Below are 21,334 nucleotides of genomic sequence, written 5' to 3' on the forward strand. Positions count from 1 at the left end.
TGGAGTGAACACTGAAGAGGGCACAGCAGAGTGCAGGTGAAAAGAGTCACAGACCTTGAGTGGGGTGGAGTGAACACGGAAGAGGGCACAGCAGAGTGCAGGTGAAAAGAGTCACAGACCTTGAGTGGGGTGGAGTGAACACTGAAGAGGGCACAGCAGAGTGCAGGTGAATAGAATCACAGACCTTGAGTGGGGTGGAGGGAACACTAAAGAGGGCACAGCAGAGTGCAGGTGAAAAGAGTCACAGACCTTGAGTGGGGTGGAGTGAACACTGAAGAGGGCACAGCAGAGTGCAGGTGAATAGAGTCACAGACCTTGAGTGGGGTGGAGGGAACACTAAAGAGGGCACAGCAGAGTCCTTGAGTGGGGTGGAGTGAACACTAAAGAGGGCACAGCAGAGTGCAGGTGAAAAGAGTCACAAACCTTGAGTGGGGTGGAGGGAACACTAAAGAGGGCACAGCAGAGTGCAGGTGAAAAGAGTCACAGACCTTGAGTGGGGTGGAGTGAACACTGAAGAGGGCACAGCAGGGTGCAGGTGAAAAGAGTCACAGACCTTGAGTGGGGTGGAGTGAACACTGAAGAGGGCACAGCAGAGTGCAGGTGAAAAGAGTCACAGACCTTGAGTGGGGTGGAGTGAACACTGAAGAGGGCACAGCAGAGTGCAGGTGAATAGAGTCACAGACCTTGAGTGGGGTGGAGTGAACACTGAAGAGGGCACAGCAGAGTGCAGGTGAAAAGAGTCACAGACCTTGAGTGGGGTGGAGTGAACACTGAAGAGGGCACAGCAGAGTGCAGGTGAAAAGAGTCACAGACCTTGAGTGGGGTGGAGTGAACACTGAAGAGGGCACAGCAGAGTGCAGGTGAAAAGAGCCACAGACCTTGAGTGGGGTGGAGTGAACACTGAAGAGGGCACAGCAGAGTGCAGGTGAAAAGAGTCACTGACCTTGAGTGGGGTGGAGTGAACACTGAAGAGGGCACAGCAGAGTGCAGGTGAAAAGAGTCACAGACCTTGAGTGGGGTGGAGTGAACACTGAAGAGGGCACAGCAGAGTGCAGGTGAAAAGAGTCACAGACCTTGAGTGGGGTGGAGTGAACACTGAAGAGGGCACAGCAGAGTGCAGGTGAATAGAATCACAGACCTTGAGTGGGGTGGAGGGAACACTAAAGAGGGCACAGCAGAGTGCAGGTGAAAAGAGTCACAGACCTTGAGTGGGGTGGAGTGAACACTGAAGAGGGCACAGCAGAGTGCAGGTGAAAAGAGTCACAGACCTTGAGTGGGGTGGAGGGAACACTAAAGAGGGCACAGCAGAGTCCTTGAGTGGGGTGGAGTGAACACTAAAGAGGGCACAGCAGAGTGCAGGTGAAAAGAGTCACAGACCTTGAGTGGGGTGGAGTGAACACTGAAGAGGGCACAGCAGAGTGCAGGTGAAAAGAGTCACAGACCTTGAGTGGGGTGGAGGGAACACTAAAGAGGGCACAGCAGAGTCCTTGAGTGGGGTGGAGTGAACACTAAAGAGGGCACAGCAGAGTGCAGGTGAAAAGAGTCACAGACCTTGAGTGGGGTGGAGGGAACACTAAAGAGGGCACAGCAGAGTGCAGGTGAAAAGAGTCACAGACCTTGAGTGGGGTGGAGTGAACACTGAAGAGGGCACAGCAGAGTGCAGGTGAAAAGAGTCACAGACCTTGAGTGGGGTGGAGTGAACACTGAAGAGGGCACAGCAGAGTGCAGGTGAAAAGAGTCACAGACCTTGAGTGGGGTGTAGTGAACACTGAAGAGGGCACAGCAGAGTGCAGGTGAATAGAGTCACAGACCTTGAGTGGGGTGGAGTGAACACTGAAGAGGGCACAGCAGAGTGCAGGTGAAAAGAGTCACAGACCTTGAGTGGGGTGGAGTGAACACTGAAGAGGGCACAGCAGAGTGCAGGTGAAAAGAGTCACAGACCTTGAGTGGGGTGGAGTGAACACTGAAGAGGGCACAGCAGAGTGCAGGTGAAAAGAGTCAGACCTTGAGTGGGGTGGAGTGAACACTAAAGAGGGCACAGCAGAGTGCAGGTGAATAGAGTCACAGACCTTGAGTGGGGTGGAGTGAACACTAAAGAGGGCACAGCAGAGTGCAGGTGAAAAGAGTCACAGACCTTGAGTGGGGTGGAGGGAACACTAAAAAGGGCACAGCAGAGTGCAGGTGAAAAGAGTCACAGACCTTGAGTGGGGTGGAGTGAACACTAAAGAGGGCACAGCAGAGGGCACAGCAGAGTGCAGGTGAAAAGAGTCACAGACCTTGAGTGGGGTGGAGTGAACACTGAAGAGGGCACAGCAGAGTGCAGGTGAATAGTCACAGACCTTGAGTGGGGTGGAGTGAACACTAAAGAGGGCACAGCAGAGTGCAGGTGAATAGAGTCACAGACCTTGAGTGGGGTGGAGTGAACACTAAAGAGGGCACAGCAGAGTGCAGGTGAAAAGAGTCACAGACCTTGAGTGGGGTGGAGGGAACACTGAAGAGGGCACAGCAGAGTGCAGGTGAATAGAGTCACAGACCTTGAGTGGGGTGGAGTGAACACTGAAGAGGGCACAGCAGAGTGCAGGTGAATAGAGTCACAGACCTTGAGTGGGGTGGAGTGAACACTGAAGAGGGCACAGCAGAGTGCAGCTGAATAGAGTCACAGACCTTGAGTGGGGTGGAGTGAACACTGAAGAGGGCACAGCAGAGTGCAGGTGAAAAGAGTCACAGACCTTGAGTGGGGTGGAGTGAACACTGAAGAGGGCACAGCAGAATGCAGGTGAAAAGAGTCACAGACCTTGAGTGGGGTGGAGGGAACACTGAAGAGGGCACAGCAGAGTGCAGGTGAATAGAGTCACAGACCTTGAGTGGGGTGGAATGAACACTGAAGAGGGCACAGCAGAGTGCAGGTGAAAAGAGTCACAGACCTTGAGTGGGGTGGAGGGAACACTGAAGAGGGCACAGCAGAGTGCAGGTGAATAGAGTCACAGACCTTGAGTGGGGTGGAGTGAACACTGAAGAGGGCACAGCAGAGTGCAGGTGAAAAGAGTCACAGACCTTGAGTGGGGTGGAGTGAACACTAAAGAGGGCACAGCAGAGTCCTTGAGTGGGGTGGAGTGAACACTAAAGAGGGCACAGCAGAGTGCAGGTGAATAGAGTCACAGACCTTGAGTGGGGTGGAGTGAACACTAAAGAGGGCACAGCAGAGTGCAGGTGAAAAGAGTCACAGACCTTGAGTGGGGTGGAGTGAACACTGAAGAGGGCACAGCAGAGTGCAGGTGAAAAGAGTCACAGACCTTGGGTGGAGTGAACACTAAAGAGGGCACAGCAGAGTGCAGGTGAAAAGAGTCACAGACCTTGAGTGGGGTGGAGTGAACAGTGAAGAGGGCACAGCAGAGTGCAGGTGAATAGAGTCACAGACCTTGAGTGGGGTGGATTGAACACTGAAGAGGGCACAGCAGAGTGCAGGTGAATAGAGTCACAGACCTTGAGTGGGGTGGAGTGAACACTAAAGAGGGCACAGCAGAGTGCAGGTGAAAAGAGTCACAGACCTTGAGTGGGGTGGAGTGAACACTAAAGAGGGCACAGCAGAGTGCAGGTGAATAGAGTCACAGACCTTGAGTGGGGTGGAGTGAACACTAAAGAGGGCACAGCAGAGTGCAGGTGAAAAGAGTCACAGACCTTCAGTGGGGTGGAGTGAACACTGAAGAGGGCACAGCAGAGTGCAGGTGAAAAGAGTCACAGACCTTGAGTGGGGTGGAGTGAACACTAAAGAGGGCACAGCAGAGTGCAGGTGAATAGAGTCACAGACCTTGAGTGGGGTGGAGTGAACACTGAAGAGGGCACAGCAGAGTGCAGGTGAAAAGAGTCACAGACCTTGAGTGGGGTGGAGTGAACACTGAAGAGGGCACAGCAGAGTGCAGCTGAATAGAGTCACAGACCTTGAGTGGGGTGGAGTGAACACTGAAGAGGGCACAGCAGAGTGCAGGTGAAAAGAGTCAGACCTTGAGTGGGGTGGAGTGAACACTGAAGAGGGCACAGCAGAGTGCAGCTGAATAGAGTCACAGACCTTGAGTGGGGTGGAGTGAACACTGAAGAGGGCACAGCAGAGTGCAGGTGAAAAGAGTCACAGACCTTGAGTGGGGTGGAGTGAACACTGAAGAGGGCACAGCAGAGTGCAGGTGAATAGAGTCACAGACCTTGAGTGGGGTGGAGTGAACACTAAAGAGGGCACAGCAGAGTGCAGGTGAATAGAGTCACAGACCTTGAGTGGGGTGGAGTGAACACTAAAGAGGGCACAGCAGAGTGCAGGTGAATAGAGTCACAGACCTTGAGTGGGGTGGAGTGAACACTAAAGAGGGCACAGCAGAGTGCAGGTGAAAAGAGTCACAGACCTTGAGTGGGGTGGAGGGAACACTAAAGAGGGCACAGCAGAGTGCAGGTGAAAAGAGTCACAGACCTTGAGTGGGGTGGAGGGAACACTAAAGAGGGCACAGCAGAGTGCAGGTGAAAAGAGTCACAGACCTTGAGTGGGGTGGAGTGAACACTGAAGAGGGCACAGCAGAGTGCAGGTGAAAAGAGTCACAGACCTTGAGTGGGGTGGAGGGAACACTGAAGAGGGCACAGCAGAGTGCAGGTGAATAGAGTCACAGACCTTGAGTGGGGTGGAGTGAACACTAAAGAGGGCACAGCAGAGTGCAGGTGAAAAGAGTCACAGACCTTGAGTGGGGTGGAGTGAACACTGAAGAGGGCACAGCAGAGTGCAGGTGAAAAGAGTCACAGACCTTGAGTGGGGTGGAGTGAACACTGAAGAGGGCACAGCAGAGTGCAGGTGAAAAGAGTCACAGACCTTGAGTGGGGTGGAGGGAACACTGAAGAGGGCACAGCAGAGTGCAGGTGAATAGAATCACAGACCTTGAGTGGGGTGGAGTGAACACTAAAGAGGGCACAGCAGAGTGCAGGTGAAAAGAGTCACAGACCTTGAGTGGGGTGGAGTGAACACTGAAGAGGGCACAGCAGAGTGCAGGTGAAAAGAGTCAGACCTTGAGTGGGGTGGAGTGAACACTAAAGAGGGCACAGCAGAGTCCTTGAGTGGGGTGGAGTGAACACTAAAGAGGGCACAGCAGAGTGCAGGTGAATAGAGTCACAGACCTTGAGTGGGGTGGAGTGAACACTAAAGAGGGCACAGCAGAGTGCAGGTGAAAAGAGTCACAGACCTTGAGTGGGGTGGAGGGAACACTAACAAGCATTAGAAATGCAATAGGTCTCGCAGCATTAGAGTTAGTGCTTTTAGAATTGTTTATGGGTTTTTTTGTAAATCTTTAGCATGAGGTTGAGGGTGAGTGAGGGTGAGTGAGGGTGAGGGGTTGAGGGTGAGTGAGGGTGAGGCTGAGGGGTTGAGGGTGAGTGAGGGTGAGTGAGGGGTTGAGGGTGAGGGGTTGAGGGTGAGTGAGGGTGAGGGGTTGAGGGTGGGTGAGGGGTTGAGGGTGAGTGAGGGGTTGAGGGTGAGTGAGGGTGAGGGTGAGTGAGGGTGAGTGTGAGTGAGGGTGAGTGAGGGTGAGTGTGGGTGGGTGAGTGTGAGTGAGGGTGAGTGAGGGTGAGTGTGGGTGAGGGTGAGGGATTGAGGGTGAGGGGTTGAGGGTGAGGGGTTGAGGGTGAGGGGTTGAGGGTGAGTGAGGGTGAGGGGTTGAGGGTGAGGGGTTGAGGGTGAGTGGGTGTGAGTGAGGGTGAGGGGTTGAGGGTGAGTGAGGGTGAGGGGTTGAGGGTGAGTGAGGATGAGGTGTTGAGGGTGGGTGAGGGTGAGTGAGGGTGAGTGTGAGTGAGGGTGAGTGAGGGTGAGGGTGAGTGAGGGTGAGGGTGAGTGAAGGTGGGTGAGGGTGAGGGGTTGAGGGTGATTGAGGGTGAGGCGTTGAGGGTGAGGGGTTGAGGGTGAGGGGTTGAGGGTGAGTGAAGGTGAGGGTGAGTGAGGGTGAGGGGTTGAGGGTGAGTGAGGGTGAGTGAGGGTGAGGGGTTGAGGGTGAGTGAGGATGAGTGAGAGTGAGGGTGAGTGAGGGGTTGAGGGTGAGTGAGAGTGAGGGTGAGTGAGAGTGAGGGTGAGTGAGAGTGAGAGTGAGAGTGAGAGTGAGGGTGAGGGTGGGTGAGGGTGGGTGAGGGTGGGTGAGGGTGAGTGAGGGTGAGTGAGGGTGAGTGTGAGTGAGAGTGAGAGTGAGGGTGAGGGTGAGGGTGAGTGAGGGTGAGGCGTTGAGGGTGAGGTGTTGAGGGTGAGGTGTTGAGGGTGAGTGAGAGTGAGGGTGAGTGAGGGTGAGTGAGAGTGAGAGTGAGGGTGAGTGAGGGTGAGGGTGAGTGAGGGTGAGTGAGGGTGAGGGTGGGTGAGGCGTTGAGGGTGAGGCGTTGAGGGTGAGGCGTTGAGGGTGAGGTGTTGAGGGTGAGTGAGAGTGAGGGTGAGGGTGAGAGTGAGGGTGTGTGAGAGTGAGAGTGAGGGTGAGTGAGAGTGAGGGTGAGGGTGAGGGTGAGGGTGAGGGTGAGTGAGGGTGAGGCGTTGAGGGTGGGCAGAGAGAGTGAGGGGGCGGAGCGGGGGTGTGCTATATGGTTGTGGTGCCTTCATTCTCGCTAAAACACTCCTGTGGTAGCTGATGGGCTTCAGCATTTTTTGACAACCAACTTTTTTTTTTAAGATTCTAAGACTAGAGCTTGCAGTCAAATAACATGCTTGACTGGCCAATATTGTGAGCATCTGATAAATATATTGAAGATTAATAGTATCATACTTTCTTTTTAAAAAAAGTGTGATAATGAAGTATGATAAATTAAGGCTACTTAAAGCTGCAGAGCTTATCTTTCAAGTAATTGGGGAACCATGCAGTGGTCAGACGTACTGCAATTCAGGTATTCCCCACCCTCGAGTTAAATAAAAAAAATTCTGCAAACAGCACATTTTATTTTAGAAGTTGTATTGGTTATATAATTTACTGTACAATCAGACACATTTTAATTGTTTCATAAGGCATAGAATCCGTATATATTAGGATTTCACACCGTACCCAAAGCATTATTTATATGTACTAGTAAGATTGCGAAAAGTGACATCACTTCTTTGATTCTTAATATTCAGGTGCACGTCAATTACCTCAAGTTATGAGACTAGAAAAATGGCCTGTGTCTGATCCGAAATTAGAACTGTTATCCGAGGCTTGGTTGGAAGAGGCCTTAAGGATAAGTTAAGGTCCAAGTGCAAGTTGTTCCTCTGGGAGTCACCCTCTAATATATAATATGTGCACATGAAGAGACCTAAAACACACGATCTGTGATTTATAATTGGAAAACAGCACCAGCAACTCTCAGAGGCCTTTTTATGAGCAAGAAAGAAGATGGTTTATTTTTTTTATGAGTTCTACTGGGTTTGTAAAAAATTGAATACAATTCTGGGAAGACGAAGTTTTAGGGTGGTTGCCAGTTTGCCAGAATACTGCAAGCATTGTTAGAGTGGCTGTCCAGCATATTTCCATCCTAATGGCCTGGAGCAGACTCTGCAGTCAGGCATTACGTTTCTTCTAGCTCCATGCTTGTCTAGCCCCGGATAACTCTTTTTAATCTGTTCATAAGTCAGGGTGCAGGGTAAATGTTTAACCGAAGTTTGGAAGCAACAGATTTCAGGACACAGGCTACCTTTCACTAACAACACCCAAGAAAAACCTTTTCCGTTAGGCAAAGCCTCATCTGCTGCACTTTTAAGAGGACGGAAGGGAAGGCACGCTTTCCTGAAAATCATGTTTTACTTACTTGACCGTCGGGTTGAATTGTGTGGGAAAGCTCGAATTTCTTACGTGCAGAAAATGAAGAGTTTAACACGCCGACAAAAAAAATACGAATTCCAGGACCTACCTATTGTAGAAATATTCACAGAATTGTGTGTGTGGTACATTTACAATTAACTACCGAACTGCGACTCCCTTGCACAAATTAGTTAACGATTGCAACACAGCTGCCAAGTGGCCCTGTGCCACAGAAGCGAGACCGGTTTTCAGGCAACAGTGTTACCATGCTCGGGACTTGTAGCCGCATGTTCGAGGGGGACAGCCTGAACAAGTCACGGAATGAAGGCACTGAAAACTCTCAAAAGCAGCAGAGGCCTTGTCCTCCTCGTGGGCGGTGTCTGAGGGGTGCTTGGGGGCCCCACTTACCTCTACGTGCCTTAGGTGTTGCTGAATGTGCTGGAGCCGAGAGGCATACATTGAGACGCAGCAGCAGCAGCCGTCTCTCCCCGGACAGGACTGTGCTTGCACGTTAACGATTAGCAAAGCTTCGGCAGTGAGGAGGCTGTTGAACCCTAGGCAGCAGGTTCAATGCTACAAGCGCTGGCAAAGTTCCTTGCCGAAAACGTGCAGGTCAACAGTTTCTGTTTGCCCCTTCACAATGGGGTTCAACTGCTGGTGGGGGGGAGGGGGGCTTTGAGGACAACTGCCACCTGACCCTAAGTCCTCAAAGTGACATTCAAGTAATCCTGGGTTTTTAGCCAGAACATTTTGATTCCGGGGCTTGTAGTTCATATTTACTATTATCCGTATCGGCCTACAACTCAAAGCATGTAAATGGCAATTGGCAAAACAATATAGAGCCTTTCATAGACAGCAGCAGTGGGTTGTTCCCACGTCATTTGGCAGATACCATATGTGTGGAGTTTAAAGATGGATTTAGAGGAGAAAATCAGGTTAAAAGGAAAGGAAAGGAAATTATGTGACATATAGTGAAGAGAGTGAGGCGAGGTGCGACACGGCAGGAAGACGGAAGGAAGAGAGGGGAGGGGGAGGAGAAATGCGACACGGCGGGAGGGGGCGGGCAGGGGAGGGGGCGGAGAGGGGAGAGGTGCGACACGGCAGGAAGACGGAAGGAAGAGAGGGGAGGGGGAGGAGAAATGCGACACGGCGGGAGGGGGCGGAGGGGTAAACAAAGACGGACGTGCACGCGCACGAGCTTTTAAGGTCAATGCGCATGCGCATAAGCTCAATGCGCATGCGCATTGACCTTAAAAGTCACGGGCACTGCAAGGAATCGCCACGATTCCTTGCAGTGTGGATAAAGAGTAGATAACTCGCAATAGTCTCGCTTGCTCGATGCGCATGCGCATCGACAGGCGAGACCTAAAAAGGGCACAGCAGAGTGCAGGTGAATAGAGTCACAGACCTTGAGTGGGGTGGAGTGAACACTGAAGAGGGCACAGCAGAGTGCAGGTGAATAGAGTCACAGACCTTGAGTGGGGTGGAGTGAACACTGAAGAGGGCACAGCAGAGTGCAGGTGAAAAGAGTCACAGACCTTGAGTGGGGTGGAGTGTAGAAGCGGAGTGGTCTCTTAGTGAGCCCTGTACAGAAATGAAAACTTTAAAACAGGAAAAGAAACCGGTTACTTACCTGTAACAGTCAGTCTGCATCTTGTAATGCTGTATATCACAAGCTGTGCCCACTGCTGCCATCTAGTTTTGGGCATGAACGTTATCAAGTTGTCTTGTTTGAAGTAGAGGGTTTGCGTCGAGGCGACTCGTGATACCGCTGCAGAAACCCACAATGCACCAGGAGCGTGTTTTTCAGTTTTCAGCATCTGCTGCTGCGGATCAGAAGCTTTGCATAGACGGAGGAACAATGCATTCTCCCTGAATGTCCACACACCAATGTTTGGTTGTGGTGTGGGTGGTTGATCGTTCAGCAGTTACGCATGTGTCTGCAAGTGGCCAGAGTGGCTCCCTTTTTCAGAGTGAACCTGCCCCAGGTACAGATTGAAGTGTGCATCTGGCTTTGGCAGAGCAAACTTGACTACATTTCACAATCCCTCTGAGGAGACCAATGTGGAAACGGATTCCTCAAAGAGGGTCAGACCAAAATCTACAAAGAGCTGCTTGGTCTTCCTCAACGATGTACATGCAACGCAGTATACCAGGGCTCTCTAACCTCGAATAGGTTTGAGGCCTTTCAGCAACCGATTCGGATTGGTGGGGGAAACTTGGCAAGTTAGCAGTTTAACTGACTTGGAACGGAAAGACAAACATTAAACAAGGAGAACACAAGGCAGTCTCTAAAGACAGCCCAATCTTTGTGCACTGCAATCTTTCGCCGCTTGGAGTCCACTAACCATAGAAACTGAAATTAGACAATGAGGAAGGCCACCTTCCAAGAAAGGAACAGCTTCAAGCAAGAGTCTAACAACCGCAAAACTTCTGTAATAAAATCTCCATGGAATGAACCAAAAACATTTGAAAGCTACAACATGGCTTCAACAAGTACACAGACCCCCCCCACCCCCACCAAAGAGCAACCAACGGAGGTGAAAGCAATCTGCGACCACCACAATATTTCAATGGCCTCTCAAAAAACTATTTCTTAACATTATCAACGCAAGGAAACCATCAGCATCGCCTTCAGAGCCAGCATCTCCAGAAATCTTTGCAAATGTTCAGCAGTGCAGCAATTTCTCTCCTCTATTTCTCTCCTCTATTCTCTCCATGCTTCCTGCCCTATAACCGCGTCCACCCACCCACACATTCCACCCCCGGCCCCCACTCTCTTCCACCTCCTCTACCTACACCTCATCCATCATGGAACGCATGGGCAAGCACACATACAAGATTAACTATCCACCCGAGCTCACCAAAAAAAACCGCCAAACGCTTCAAACACAACTTCCTGAAGGCCCACCCCGAACCCCTGTTTGTGGACACCTACTTCTCGCTAATTAATGGGGCCACAAGCACTGATATCATCTTCTACACCCTACGTAGAGCACAGTGGAGGAAAGTGTTCCTCGCCACCCTCACCATCTCCACCTCTAGAAAATACGCTCATGGCCTAACACTCTCTATTACACCATGCCAACTTTTTCCGGGCAGAGCAACCATCTCCATCTATAACAATGGGATCATCCTATTCCAATCCACAGATAGGAACCTTGACCTACTCGACAATCTGTTCCCTACCTTCTTAAATCATATCTCCAACAGGCGGTCTGCCACGCCTAACACCTCGGGCTACACAACACCCTCGAATTCCAAGCGTCAGTCCTTCGTGCCTAAACTATCACAGCAGAGGAGCATCACACACCTCTCCCCTCCCCCCAGCGCAGTAATCAGCCACCCACCCGATCATATTTCCCAAAACCCCCCATGCACTGGCGAAGATCACCCCCTTCGCACATTCCCCATACCCCCAACCTCCTTACCCCCCACCTCACGACTCCTGCGAGTGTCGCAGAACCCACTGTAATCAGTCACCCATTTGATCCCACTTCCCCACACCCCTCATGCACTGGCGAATATCACTCCCCTTCACACATCCCCTATACCCCCACCCTCCTTACCCCCCACCTCACACCTGTAACGCAGAACCCACCTCCACCGCCCTGAGCATATCTCCCACGCCCGCGACATGACCAACTCTCACCCTTGCTCCCCCCCAATGCTCACTCCCCACTACCCCACTCTACCGGCCAGACTCACAGAACACACCACCTCCCTCACCTTCCTAACCCCTTATCCTCTATCCCCCCCCCAATCCTACTGTCACTCCCTCCTTCTCCAGCCTACACTCATCCCTCAACTCACCTGCGCCGTCTTCCACCAGCACCATCACCTACGCTACCAACCTCCCCCCTTCCTCTTCCACGCCCCTTGCTCACATTGTCTCCCATCCATCGAATGCCACCCCACCTACCACGCCCGCAGAGCCCTGCACCATTGCGTGCACATCCCGCCCCAATCGATCCAGTGCCCACCCCATTGTCCCACTCAATCACCCACCCACTGCTCTCAGTCCCAATACCATTCCCAATCCAACCCTGGACATGATCATATCCACCCTCCTACAAGTCAAAGAAGATCTTCACACCATCAAAGAACTTCTTTTCGCACACCCCAGACACCCCCTACCCACCACTTCTGCGCCCAACAAGTACACCACTCGCCCCTCAAACCATTCTACTCATTACTCCCCGCACTGGCCCTCTATCCCCGATCGCAAGGCCACCGGCCGCCCCCGTCGCACCCTAAACCCCCTCTCTGACCGAGACCTATACACCCTACTCAGCTCATATGACCCAGGTCCCACAAAACTCCCACCCACCACACACCTTCCCATACCCACGATTCTCACAAATCCCCTCAGGCCCCCCACACTGAGCAACAGAAGCTCCGTCCCCAGTAACCTCAGAAAAGTCCCCCTCTCCCTAGAACACTCGTCCACTCTCCTCACCCCCAGACTAAAGTGTATCCAGCTCAACTGCAGATCGACCCCGAGACACTCCTCCGGCATCGCCGATCTCATCTTATCTTATCAATGGACCTCGATCTAGCCATTCTGACTGAAACCTGGCTAACTGAAGCCTCCACACCTATAATGGACATACTAGTCCCCCCCAACTATCACATTATTAGACTGGACAGAAATGGCAAGACGGGCGGGGGAATCGCATGCATCTACAGGAGCAACCCCGTCATCACTGAAGGTCCCTCCCCCTCCCTCTCCTCCTGCGAACTCATCTGCCTCGATATTACCAGCGAGGGCAAACCTGTATGCTCCCTTCATGTCATCTACCACCCACCCGGGGACAACCTCACCTTCTCCCAACAACTCATGGACACGATAACCACCAACGCCGGTCGTCAGATCACTCAAATCTACTTGGGAGACTTCAACCCCCACTGGAACGACCAGAAAGACGCTGTGGTGAATAGCCTTAAAACTTTCCTCAACACGCTTGACCTCACCCAAATCTGCAACCGTCCAACACATGAAAAAGGCTCTATCCTTGACCTTATCATCGCCAAAGAACACTCTACCCAGCTGGAGGCAATCCAACCCTGTGACTGGTCAGACCACCACATTATCACCTTCTTCATCAACGAAAAGGTCAAACTTAACCCAGCTCAACCTGCCAAAACCAAGATCTGGAAGAGGGACACGAAGAATCTTAACCCAAACTCCTAGCCTGCCCACACAGGCAGTCTCCTACTTCCCCTAACGGGCGTCTCTGATGTTCATTCTCTGACCGACCTCTACCTAGACACTATGACTGCAATAATCAATGAAGCTGCCCCCCTGCAACTGAAAAGAGTCTCCACCAAAAACTCGAACCCATGGTATGATGGTAGACTCAATGAAGACAGACGTGCTATGCGCATGGCAGAGCGTACGTGGAGATCTGACCCCTCAGCACTGCACCTTAGAACGCTTAAGAATAAGAGAAACGCCTACTTCAGAAAAATCAAACGCTCGAAATCAGTTTACTTTAGCCAACAGTTGGATCAAGCAAAAAACCGACCAAGAAAACTGTTCGAGTTAGTCAAAACCCAAACCAAGACGCAACCTCTACAACCTAACAGCTCAACAAATGATATTCCAAGTTGTGAAGCCTTTTCTGCCTTCTTCAAGCAAAAGACCGACAATATAAGAAGTGATCTCCTCAAGGATGTAAGTCGATACTCCTGTTCCACATGCATAACTAACACTCAACCTAAAAACAACGCGTCATGGACGTCCTTCGACACCTATTCTGAAGAATCAATTCACAAGCTGCTCGGCACCTTGAAGCCCGCTAATCACCTCACAGACCCACTACCTGCCAATGCTGTTAAAGCCCTCACCCCCCTGCTCCTCCCTCTCTGGAATAAAAATCATCAACGGTTCCCTTCAACAAGGACTCATCCCAGACTCCCTCAAGATAGGGCAAGTCACGCCTATACTCAAGAAACCCACAGCTGACCCGGCCGACCTAAACAATTACCGACCTATCACCAATATCCCCACTCTGGCCAAATTGCTAGAAAAATGCGTACAACTCCAACTGACAAAACACATTGATCAGTTTGACCTCCTCAACCCTCACCAATCAGGATTCAGAGCAAAACATAGCACGGAAACGGCTATGACACACATAATTGATGACGCCCTCCAAATCCTTGACGACAATGAGTCCTGCCTCCTAATCCTTCTTGACCTCTCCTCAGCATTTGATACGGTCAAACACGAGAATCTACTGGAGCTGTTAAATACCAGAATGGGCATATCCGGGACAGTTCTCAAATGGTTCACGCCCTTTCTACACAACCGGTCTAAAAAGTTCAAGATCAACAACGCATTGTCCTCACCTGTGCCCGTAACACTAGGCGTCCCTCAAGGATCTTCCCTATCCCCCACATTGTTCAACCTCGTCATGGAACCACTAGCCACCTTGCTTCAAGCATCAAATGTACACTTCCATATGTACGCTGATGACACTCAACTCTACCTCAAGCTACAATCCCCGGAAGACATCAAACTTCTGAACTCCATACTAAGAAACACCCAAGCATGGCTGGCCGATAATCACCTCAAACTAAATGCTCTGAAAGAAATGCGTTACTTACCTGTAACTGCAGTTATCCAGTATTAGTGTCTTTCATAGATTCACATGCCTGAATCATTCCCCGTCGTCGAGACGGGAGCCTCCGGTATATAAAAAAGTAATGTCCTAAGACATACATAAAAAGAATAGGTCTAAGGGTCTCACCTTAGTAACCTATCCAGGTCCTTATGCAGGAAGGACCAAATAGAGTAGGCTCCAGGGTCCCACCTTGGTAGCCTATCTGTGTCCTTTTGTAAAAAAGGACCAAAGTAAAAGGAACAACCAATCAGCTACTACCTCCCTCTAGAACCTTCCTGTGAGGAGCCTCAGTCTCTCAGATTTTCGTACGCACCAAGTTGGTTAGGTGTAAACCTGTTAGAGAGAGGTGAGTCCTTCCAGGGGAGGCGGGAGGGTGCATGTGAATCTATGAAAGACACTAATACTGGATAACTGCAGTTACAGGTAAGTAACGCATTTCTTATCCAGTATTTGGGTGTCTTTCATAGATTCACATGCCTGAATCAGAGTAGCAAGCAATACAATATGCACATCCTGTGTTGATACAGAAAATATACGCCTGCAAATAAGGAACATTTATGACTGTAAAAAAAAAAACAACAGCATACAATGTCATGCAGAATCTAGTAATAAAGAAATGTGCATACCAGTCCAGGATGGTGGGAAGTAGGAGGGCTCACCTCACTGGAATAGATGGCGAAGCACCGCTCTGCCCACTGCTGCGTCTTTCGTCAGCTCAGCATCCAAGCAGTAGTGCCTGGTGAAGGTATGCGGGGACTTCCAGGTCGCCGCTCTACAGATGTCCAGGAGTGGCACTCCAGCAAACAGTGCCGCAGATGTAGACATGGCTCTGGTGGAGTGGGCTTTGGCCCGTGAGCCCAGAGGTCGTCCTGCCTTCTCGTGGCAGAGAGTTATAGCTGAAGAGATCCATCTTGATATACTTTGTTTTGTTAGTGGCAGGCCCTTCCTAGGTCTGCTGAATGCGATAAAGAGTTGGGATGACTTCCTGAATTGTCTTGTTCTGTCAAGATAGAATTTGAGGCATCTCTGAAGGTCTAAAGAGTGCAATGATCTCTCAGCCGAAGTAGATGGGTTCGGAAAGAACGATTTAAGAACCACGGGCTCATTTAAATGGAAGTCCGATGGGACCTTGGGTATGAATCGTGGGTTAGTACGCAGGATGACTCTGTCCTCTTTGAATTGTAAGAAAGGGTCCTGGATGGAGAGGGCTTGCAATTCGCCTACCCTTCTGGCCGAGGTTAGCGCCAGTAGGAGGGCTGTCTTCCACGACAGGAATTTGATATCCGATTTGTGGATAGGCTCAAAGGGGTGCTTCATCAACTGGTGAAGAACTACGTTGAGTTGCCATGTTGGAGGGACAGGTTTTGGTCTAGGGAAGGACCTAAAAAGGCCCTTTAGGAATTGTTTGATGAGCCTGTCCGCCCACAGGGAAGGGCCCCTAGAAGTTCGAGTGAACCTAGAAATTGCTGCCAGGTGGACCTTGATGGACGCATGGGCAAGTCCTGAGTGCACCAGGTGTAGGAGGTATGGCAGGAGTTGTTGGGGGGTGACATGGAAAGGATGTAGACCTTCCTTCTCACACCAGACGCAGAAGCGTTTCCATTTGAGAGTATAAGTCTTTTTTGTGCTGTCAGCTCTAGCGTTGGCCAGGACATCTCTGCACTCTTGCGGTATGTTCAGATGACTGAACTTGCGGTATTCAGGAGCCAGGCTGACTATTTCAGAGGGCCCAGGTTCGGGTGGAGAACCTGCCCGTGAGACATCGTGAGCAGGGTCGGGTGACTGTGTAGGCGAAGAGGTGGATGGACCGACAGACGATGGAGCTCCGTGTACCAGTGCTGCCTCGGCCAGGATGGGGCGATGAGGATCAGGGTGCAGGGCTCCGATTTCATTTTCCTGATCACCCTGGGTATCAGTGGGAATGGCGGAAAGGCGTAAGCAAACACGTTCTGCCAAGCTATGGAAAATGCATTCCCTAGTGTTCCTGGTTGGGGAAGCCTGCTTGCGAAGCTTGGGCATTTGGCGTTCTCCCTGGTGGCGAAGAGGTCTATCTGTGGCGTTCCCCACTTCGCGAAGATGTAGTCCATTGCACCCGCGTCTAACTCCCATTCGTGGGATAGGGACTGTTCTCTGCTCAGGGCGTCCGCCAGGACGTTGTCTTTGCCCGGAACGTATTCGGCTTTGAGTGTGATGCCATGTTGGAGAAGCCAGTTCCAAACTCTCTGAGATTCTCGAGAGAGAGAGAGAGAGAGAGCGCGTCCCTCCCTGTTTGTTCAGGTAGTGCATCGTCGTGGTGTTGTCCGTCCTGACTAGCACTGGGGAGTTTCAGATGAGCGGGAGGAACGATTGGAGCGCCAGGAAGACTGCCCGTAGCTCCAGAATGTTGATGTGGAGTTTGGATTCCTGTGGCGTCCATTTTCCTTTGGTCTGTAGTTCTTGCAGGACTGCACCCCAGCCCTCCAAGGATGCGTCCGTGGTGATGATATGTGGTTGCGCCGGAAGCAGGAACGGCAGTCCTTGCGACAGATGTGTGGCTGATCTCCACCATTGTAGATTGTTGATCATAGGTTGGGTGACTCGTATGCGGTCCTCGAAGGATCCCGCAGCTTGTGTCCACTGTTTTGACAGTTCTTCCTGCAGGGGGCGCATTTTTAGGCAGCAGTGCGGGATGAGCAGGATGCATGACGACATCATGCCGAGGAGCGACTTGAAGATACGGACGGTCAGAGTCTTTTTGGATGCCACTGACCTGGCCAAGGAGATGAGTTTCGACTTTCTCTCCTGTGATGGAAAGGCTTTTGTGCATTCCGTGTCCAGGGTCGCTCCAAGAAAATTGATGACTTGGGTTGGTGTTAGAGATGACTTTTCCCTGTTGAGGGTCAAGCCTAGGCGGCGGAAAAGATGCAGACAGGCGCTGGAAGATGCGGCTGCGGCTTCTCTCGACGGAGCCTTTACCAGCCAGTCGTCCAGGTAAGGGAAGACCTGGTGTCCCTGCTGGCGAAGAAAGGCTGCGACAGGAGAAAGGCATTTCGTAAAGATCCGTGGAGCAGATTTGAGGCCGAAGGGGAGGACGCGGAATTGGTAGTGTACCCCTGCGACTGCAAACCTTAGGAACTTCCTGTGTCCCTTGAGGATAGGGATGTGGTAATAGGCGTCCTGTAGGTCTAGAGATGTCATATAGTCGCCTTGTTCCAGAAGTCCCAGGATCTCTTGTAGCGTGACCATCCGGAACGACTGTTTCTTTAAAAACACATTGAGAGCTCTCAAGTCGAGGATCGGTCGCCATTTCTTCCCCTTTTTGTGGATTAGGAAGAAGTGGGAATAGAATCCCTCCCCCTTCTGGGCGTGTGGTACTTTTTCTATTGCGCCCTTCTGAAGCATGGAAGCTAGTTCTTGGAGAAGCAGCCGTAGGTGTCTGTGAGGGCGCTTGACAGGTGGTGTCTGTGGGGGATTTGAGAGGAATTCCAGAGAGTGGCCGAATTGAAGAAGTTGTAGAACCCATCGGTCCGTTGTTATTTGCCGCCAATTTTGAAGGTAAAAAGAAAGTTTTCCTCCAAGTCGCAAAGAATGTGATGGTGGAGGGGCTGGCCAAGTGGTAGAGTCATTGGCGATTGCCTGCGGGTCTCTTCTGTCCTTTTCCTCTGTAGGACGATTTGTTGAAAGAGGACTGACGTCCCGACTGGTTTTGGCGCTGTTGAAACTGCGTCTTGCCCTGTGAGTATGAGTAGGAGGACTTATTTTGATAAGAGCCCCTATAGGAGGATTGTCCTCTTCCCCTGTTGGTACGAAAGGACTGATTGCGAGATTGCAGAGTGCCTAGGGCTCTGGCTGTGTCGGTGTCCTTCTTGATTGCGGTGAGGGCTTCGTCAATCTTCTCGCCGAAAAGATGATCGCCATCATAAGGCATATCAAGAATTTTGGTTTGGACCTCCTGCCTGAAGGAGGTGGCCTTAAGCCAGCCTTGGCGTCTAAGGACAGCGGCGCCTGCCAGCTGTCTGAAGCCAGTCATGGCCACGTCAATGGCGCAGTCGATCAGTTCTGAAGCCGAAGTTTGACCCTCGAGGAGGAGCGAATGTGCCTCCGCTTTTAGATCTTCTGGTAGGTCAGCAAGGTAGGGCGCGATGTCTGCCCAGAGTTGACGGTTGTAACGTCCGAGAAGGGCAATGGAATTGGCGATCTTCACCGTCGTCGCAGAAGTAGTGGAAAAACGTTTCCCAACTGCATCCAACTTCCTGCCTTCTTTATCTGGTGGTGTCGATAAAGGTGATGCAGGGTTGCGCGAGTTCTTCTGCGCCGCCTGGGTGACCACAGAGTCCGCCTTTGGGTGACCCGTAAGGCATGCTGGAGCCGACGACGTAGCTCTGTATTTTTTGTCCAGTCTGGGTACAATTACCTGCAGGGAAGCTGGAGACTGCATAAGTTGTTTGCCCTGTTTTAGTAGATAATCAATGATCGGGATCGATCTTGTAGTTTTCTTTGTTGGTTCCTTAAAATCATAGAGGAAACAGTCAGTTTCCTGAGTTTCCATGGACATATGGAACCTTTTGGCTGCCCTTTCCATGAGGTTATGGAAACCTCCAATATCTGCTGGCGGAGACTCAGAGGATTGTGGCTCCGGAGAGGCTGGAGAGTGAGTGACGTAGTCTTGGTCTGCATACGCATCCGTATCGTCATCTCGGACTTCCCCTTCTTCATGTTCCCTTCCCTCGTCATCGGACGAGATGGGGTCTTGTGCTGGGTCCTGTGTCGTAGGAAGAACCAGTGGAGGGGGTTTATGTCTTGGCACCTGCGCAGGAACGGTCACAGCTGGCTGCGGAGTTGGTGGAACAACAGGAGTGGCTTTTTGAGGAAATTGCTCTTTGTAGTCCTGAATGAGGAAGCGCAAGTCTGAAACAAAGGAGGCTGGCAAGCACACCATTGGAGTCACCTGAGTGTGAACTTGGGTAGATACAGCTGGAGGAACAGGTTCTTCAACCTCTTGTTCTTCATCCGTGCTTTGGCACTTGACAATCAGGTCTGATGGGCTAGTGGCCTGGGTAAACATTTCCTCCTCCGTTTCTTGGTCCTGCAAGAAGCAGGATGGCGTCAGCTGCTGGACCTTACTAGGCGATGTCATTTCCGGTGTAATCGGGATTTTGGAGATTCTGATGGTAACATGGGATGTTTCTGCATCCATCGCATGTGATAGGAGCTCAGACTCCTTCCACGCACCAGTCGCCGTCGATACCTGTGACGACGGCATCGTTAAGGAGCTCTCCGTCATTGGTTGAAGTTTGGTCTTCGTCGACGGTGGGTCAGTCGACGACGCTCTCGTCGACGGTGCCTTTGGTAACTTTTCCACTGTCGACTGCTTCGTCGTCGGCGCCGTCGTCGACGGGGTGCCCTTCGTCAACGGTGTGACCTTCGTCGACGGTGTCATCGTCGACGTCCTCGTCGACGGACGTGTCGTCGACGGCGTGCTCCTAGTTAACGACGGAGCGGAGGATGAAAGCGGTCTTCCTGTCGACGATGAGTGAGTTAGCGTCGTCGACGAGGACGCCGACGATGCCATCGTCGTCGATACTGTCGTCGTCGATGTAGAGACGGTTTTTAGCGATGAGGTGGTCGCCGATTGCGCTGTCGTCATAGTAAGCAGTGGTTGCTTCCTGGGGACAGGAAGGTCCTTGCTAGACACGGTAGGCTTGCCCTCTGAAGACCTTTTGGACTTCTTAGGAGGGGTGTCTGAGGGGCCAGGCGAGGAAGCCCTAGGCCTCTTCAGGGAAAACTGTGAGGCGCCAGACATGCTCTCACCTTCAGAAATCAGGTCGCCTTCCGGTTTGTCCTTAAGCCTGTTGAGCCAAATTAGAAGTCTCCCTTCCCGGTCTTTCTGGGTCTTGTGGGAGAATTTACGGCAAATCCTGCAGTCTATGGACTGGTGGTGAGGATAGAGACAGTATAGACATGTCTCATGTTTGTCGTCCACGTGAAGCCTCAGTTTGCCACAGGAGGCACAGGGACGAAAAAGTGCTCTCTTCTTGCTATCAGCCATAGCAAGAAAGTCGAAAAAACTGTAAAGTTAGATGAAAATCCGATATTCCTGAGGAGAACTCAGGTGGAGACTCCCTAGCACAACGTGCGGTAGAAAATCTGAGAGACTGAGGCTCCTCACAGGAAGGTTCTAGAGGGAGGTAGTAGCTGATTGGTTGTTCCTTTTACTTTGGTCCTTTTTTACAAAAGGACACAGATAGGCTACCAAGGTGGGACCCTGGAGCCTACTCTATTTGGTACTTCCTGCATAAGGACCTGGATAGGTTACTAAGGTGAGACCCTTAGACCTATTCTCTTTATGTATGTCTTAGGACATTACTTTTTTATATACCGGAGGCTCCCGTCTCGACGACGGGGAATGATTCAGGCATGTGAATCTATGAAAGACACCCAAATACTGGATAAACTGAGTTCCTTCTGATCTCACCTCCGGCGAAAAAGGCCATCACCCAAACCTGGCTCAATCAGCTAACCGCACTCAATGTCCAGCCCACCATCGTGGACTCCGCAAAATCCCTTGGCATCACACTTGACTCCAATCTCGACAATCAGCAGCAGCATATTAGCAAAGCAACTAAGGGAGCCAACTTCCAAATCAACACGCTGAGAAAACTCAAACCCTTCCTACCACCCAAGGACTTCCGAACTGTTGTACAAGCCCTAGTCATTCCTCGCATAGACTACGGAATTGTGGCCCTCAGCGGACTTCCCCTAACAACAACGGCACCCCTAAGAGCCTCCCTGAACGCGGCCGCGAGACTCATCACTGGCTCAAGAAAACACTTGCATATATCCCCCGACTTAAAAGCCCTGAACTGGCTGCCTTTTGAAGCCAGAGTTCAGCTGAAAATTGCCTGTATGACGCACTCGGCCATACACCACAAGTCACCCAACTACCTCACTCACAAG

General features: G+C 51.3%; 1 protein-coding gene across 1 annotated transcript in view; it reads right to left on the reverse strand.

The window, feature by feature from the left end:
* Positions 1 to 19,640, reverse strand: part of PTK7 (protein tyrosine kinase 7 (inactive)) — a 118,239-nt gene extending 98,599 nt beyond the window's left edge. Inside the window, exons 1-2 of the mRNA XM_086948778.1 lie at positions 19,057 to 19,640; positions 9,403 to 9,464 (exon numbers count right to left, since the gene is read on the reverse strand). Of these exons, the coding sequence (XP_086804904.1) occupies positions 9,403 to 9,464; positions 19,057 to 19,640 (646 nt within the window). The remainder of the gene's footprint in view (positions 1 to 9,402; positions 9,465 to 19,056) is intronic.
* Positions 19,641 to 21,334: the final 1,694 nt, after the last annotated feature.

This window comes from Lissotriton vulgaris, unplaced genomic scaffold, assembly GCF_964263255.1.
Source record: "Lissotriton vulgaris unplaced genomic scaffold, aLisVul1.2 SCAFFOLD_375, whole genome shotgun sequence".
Classification (NCBI taxonomy): Eukaryota; Metazoa; Chordata; class Amphibia; order Caudata; family Salamandridae; genus Lissotriton; species Lissotriton vulgaris.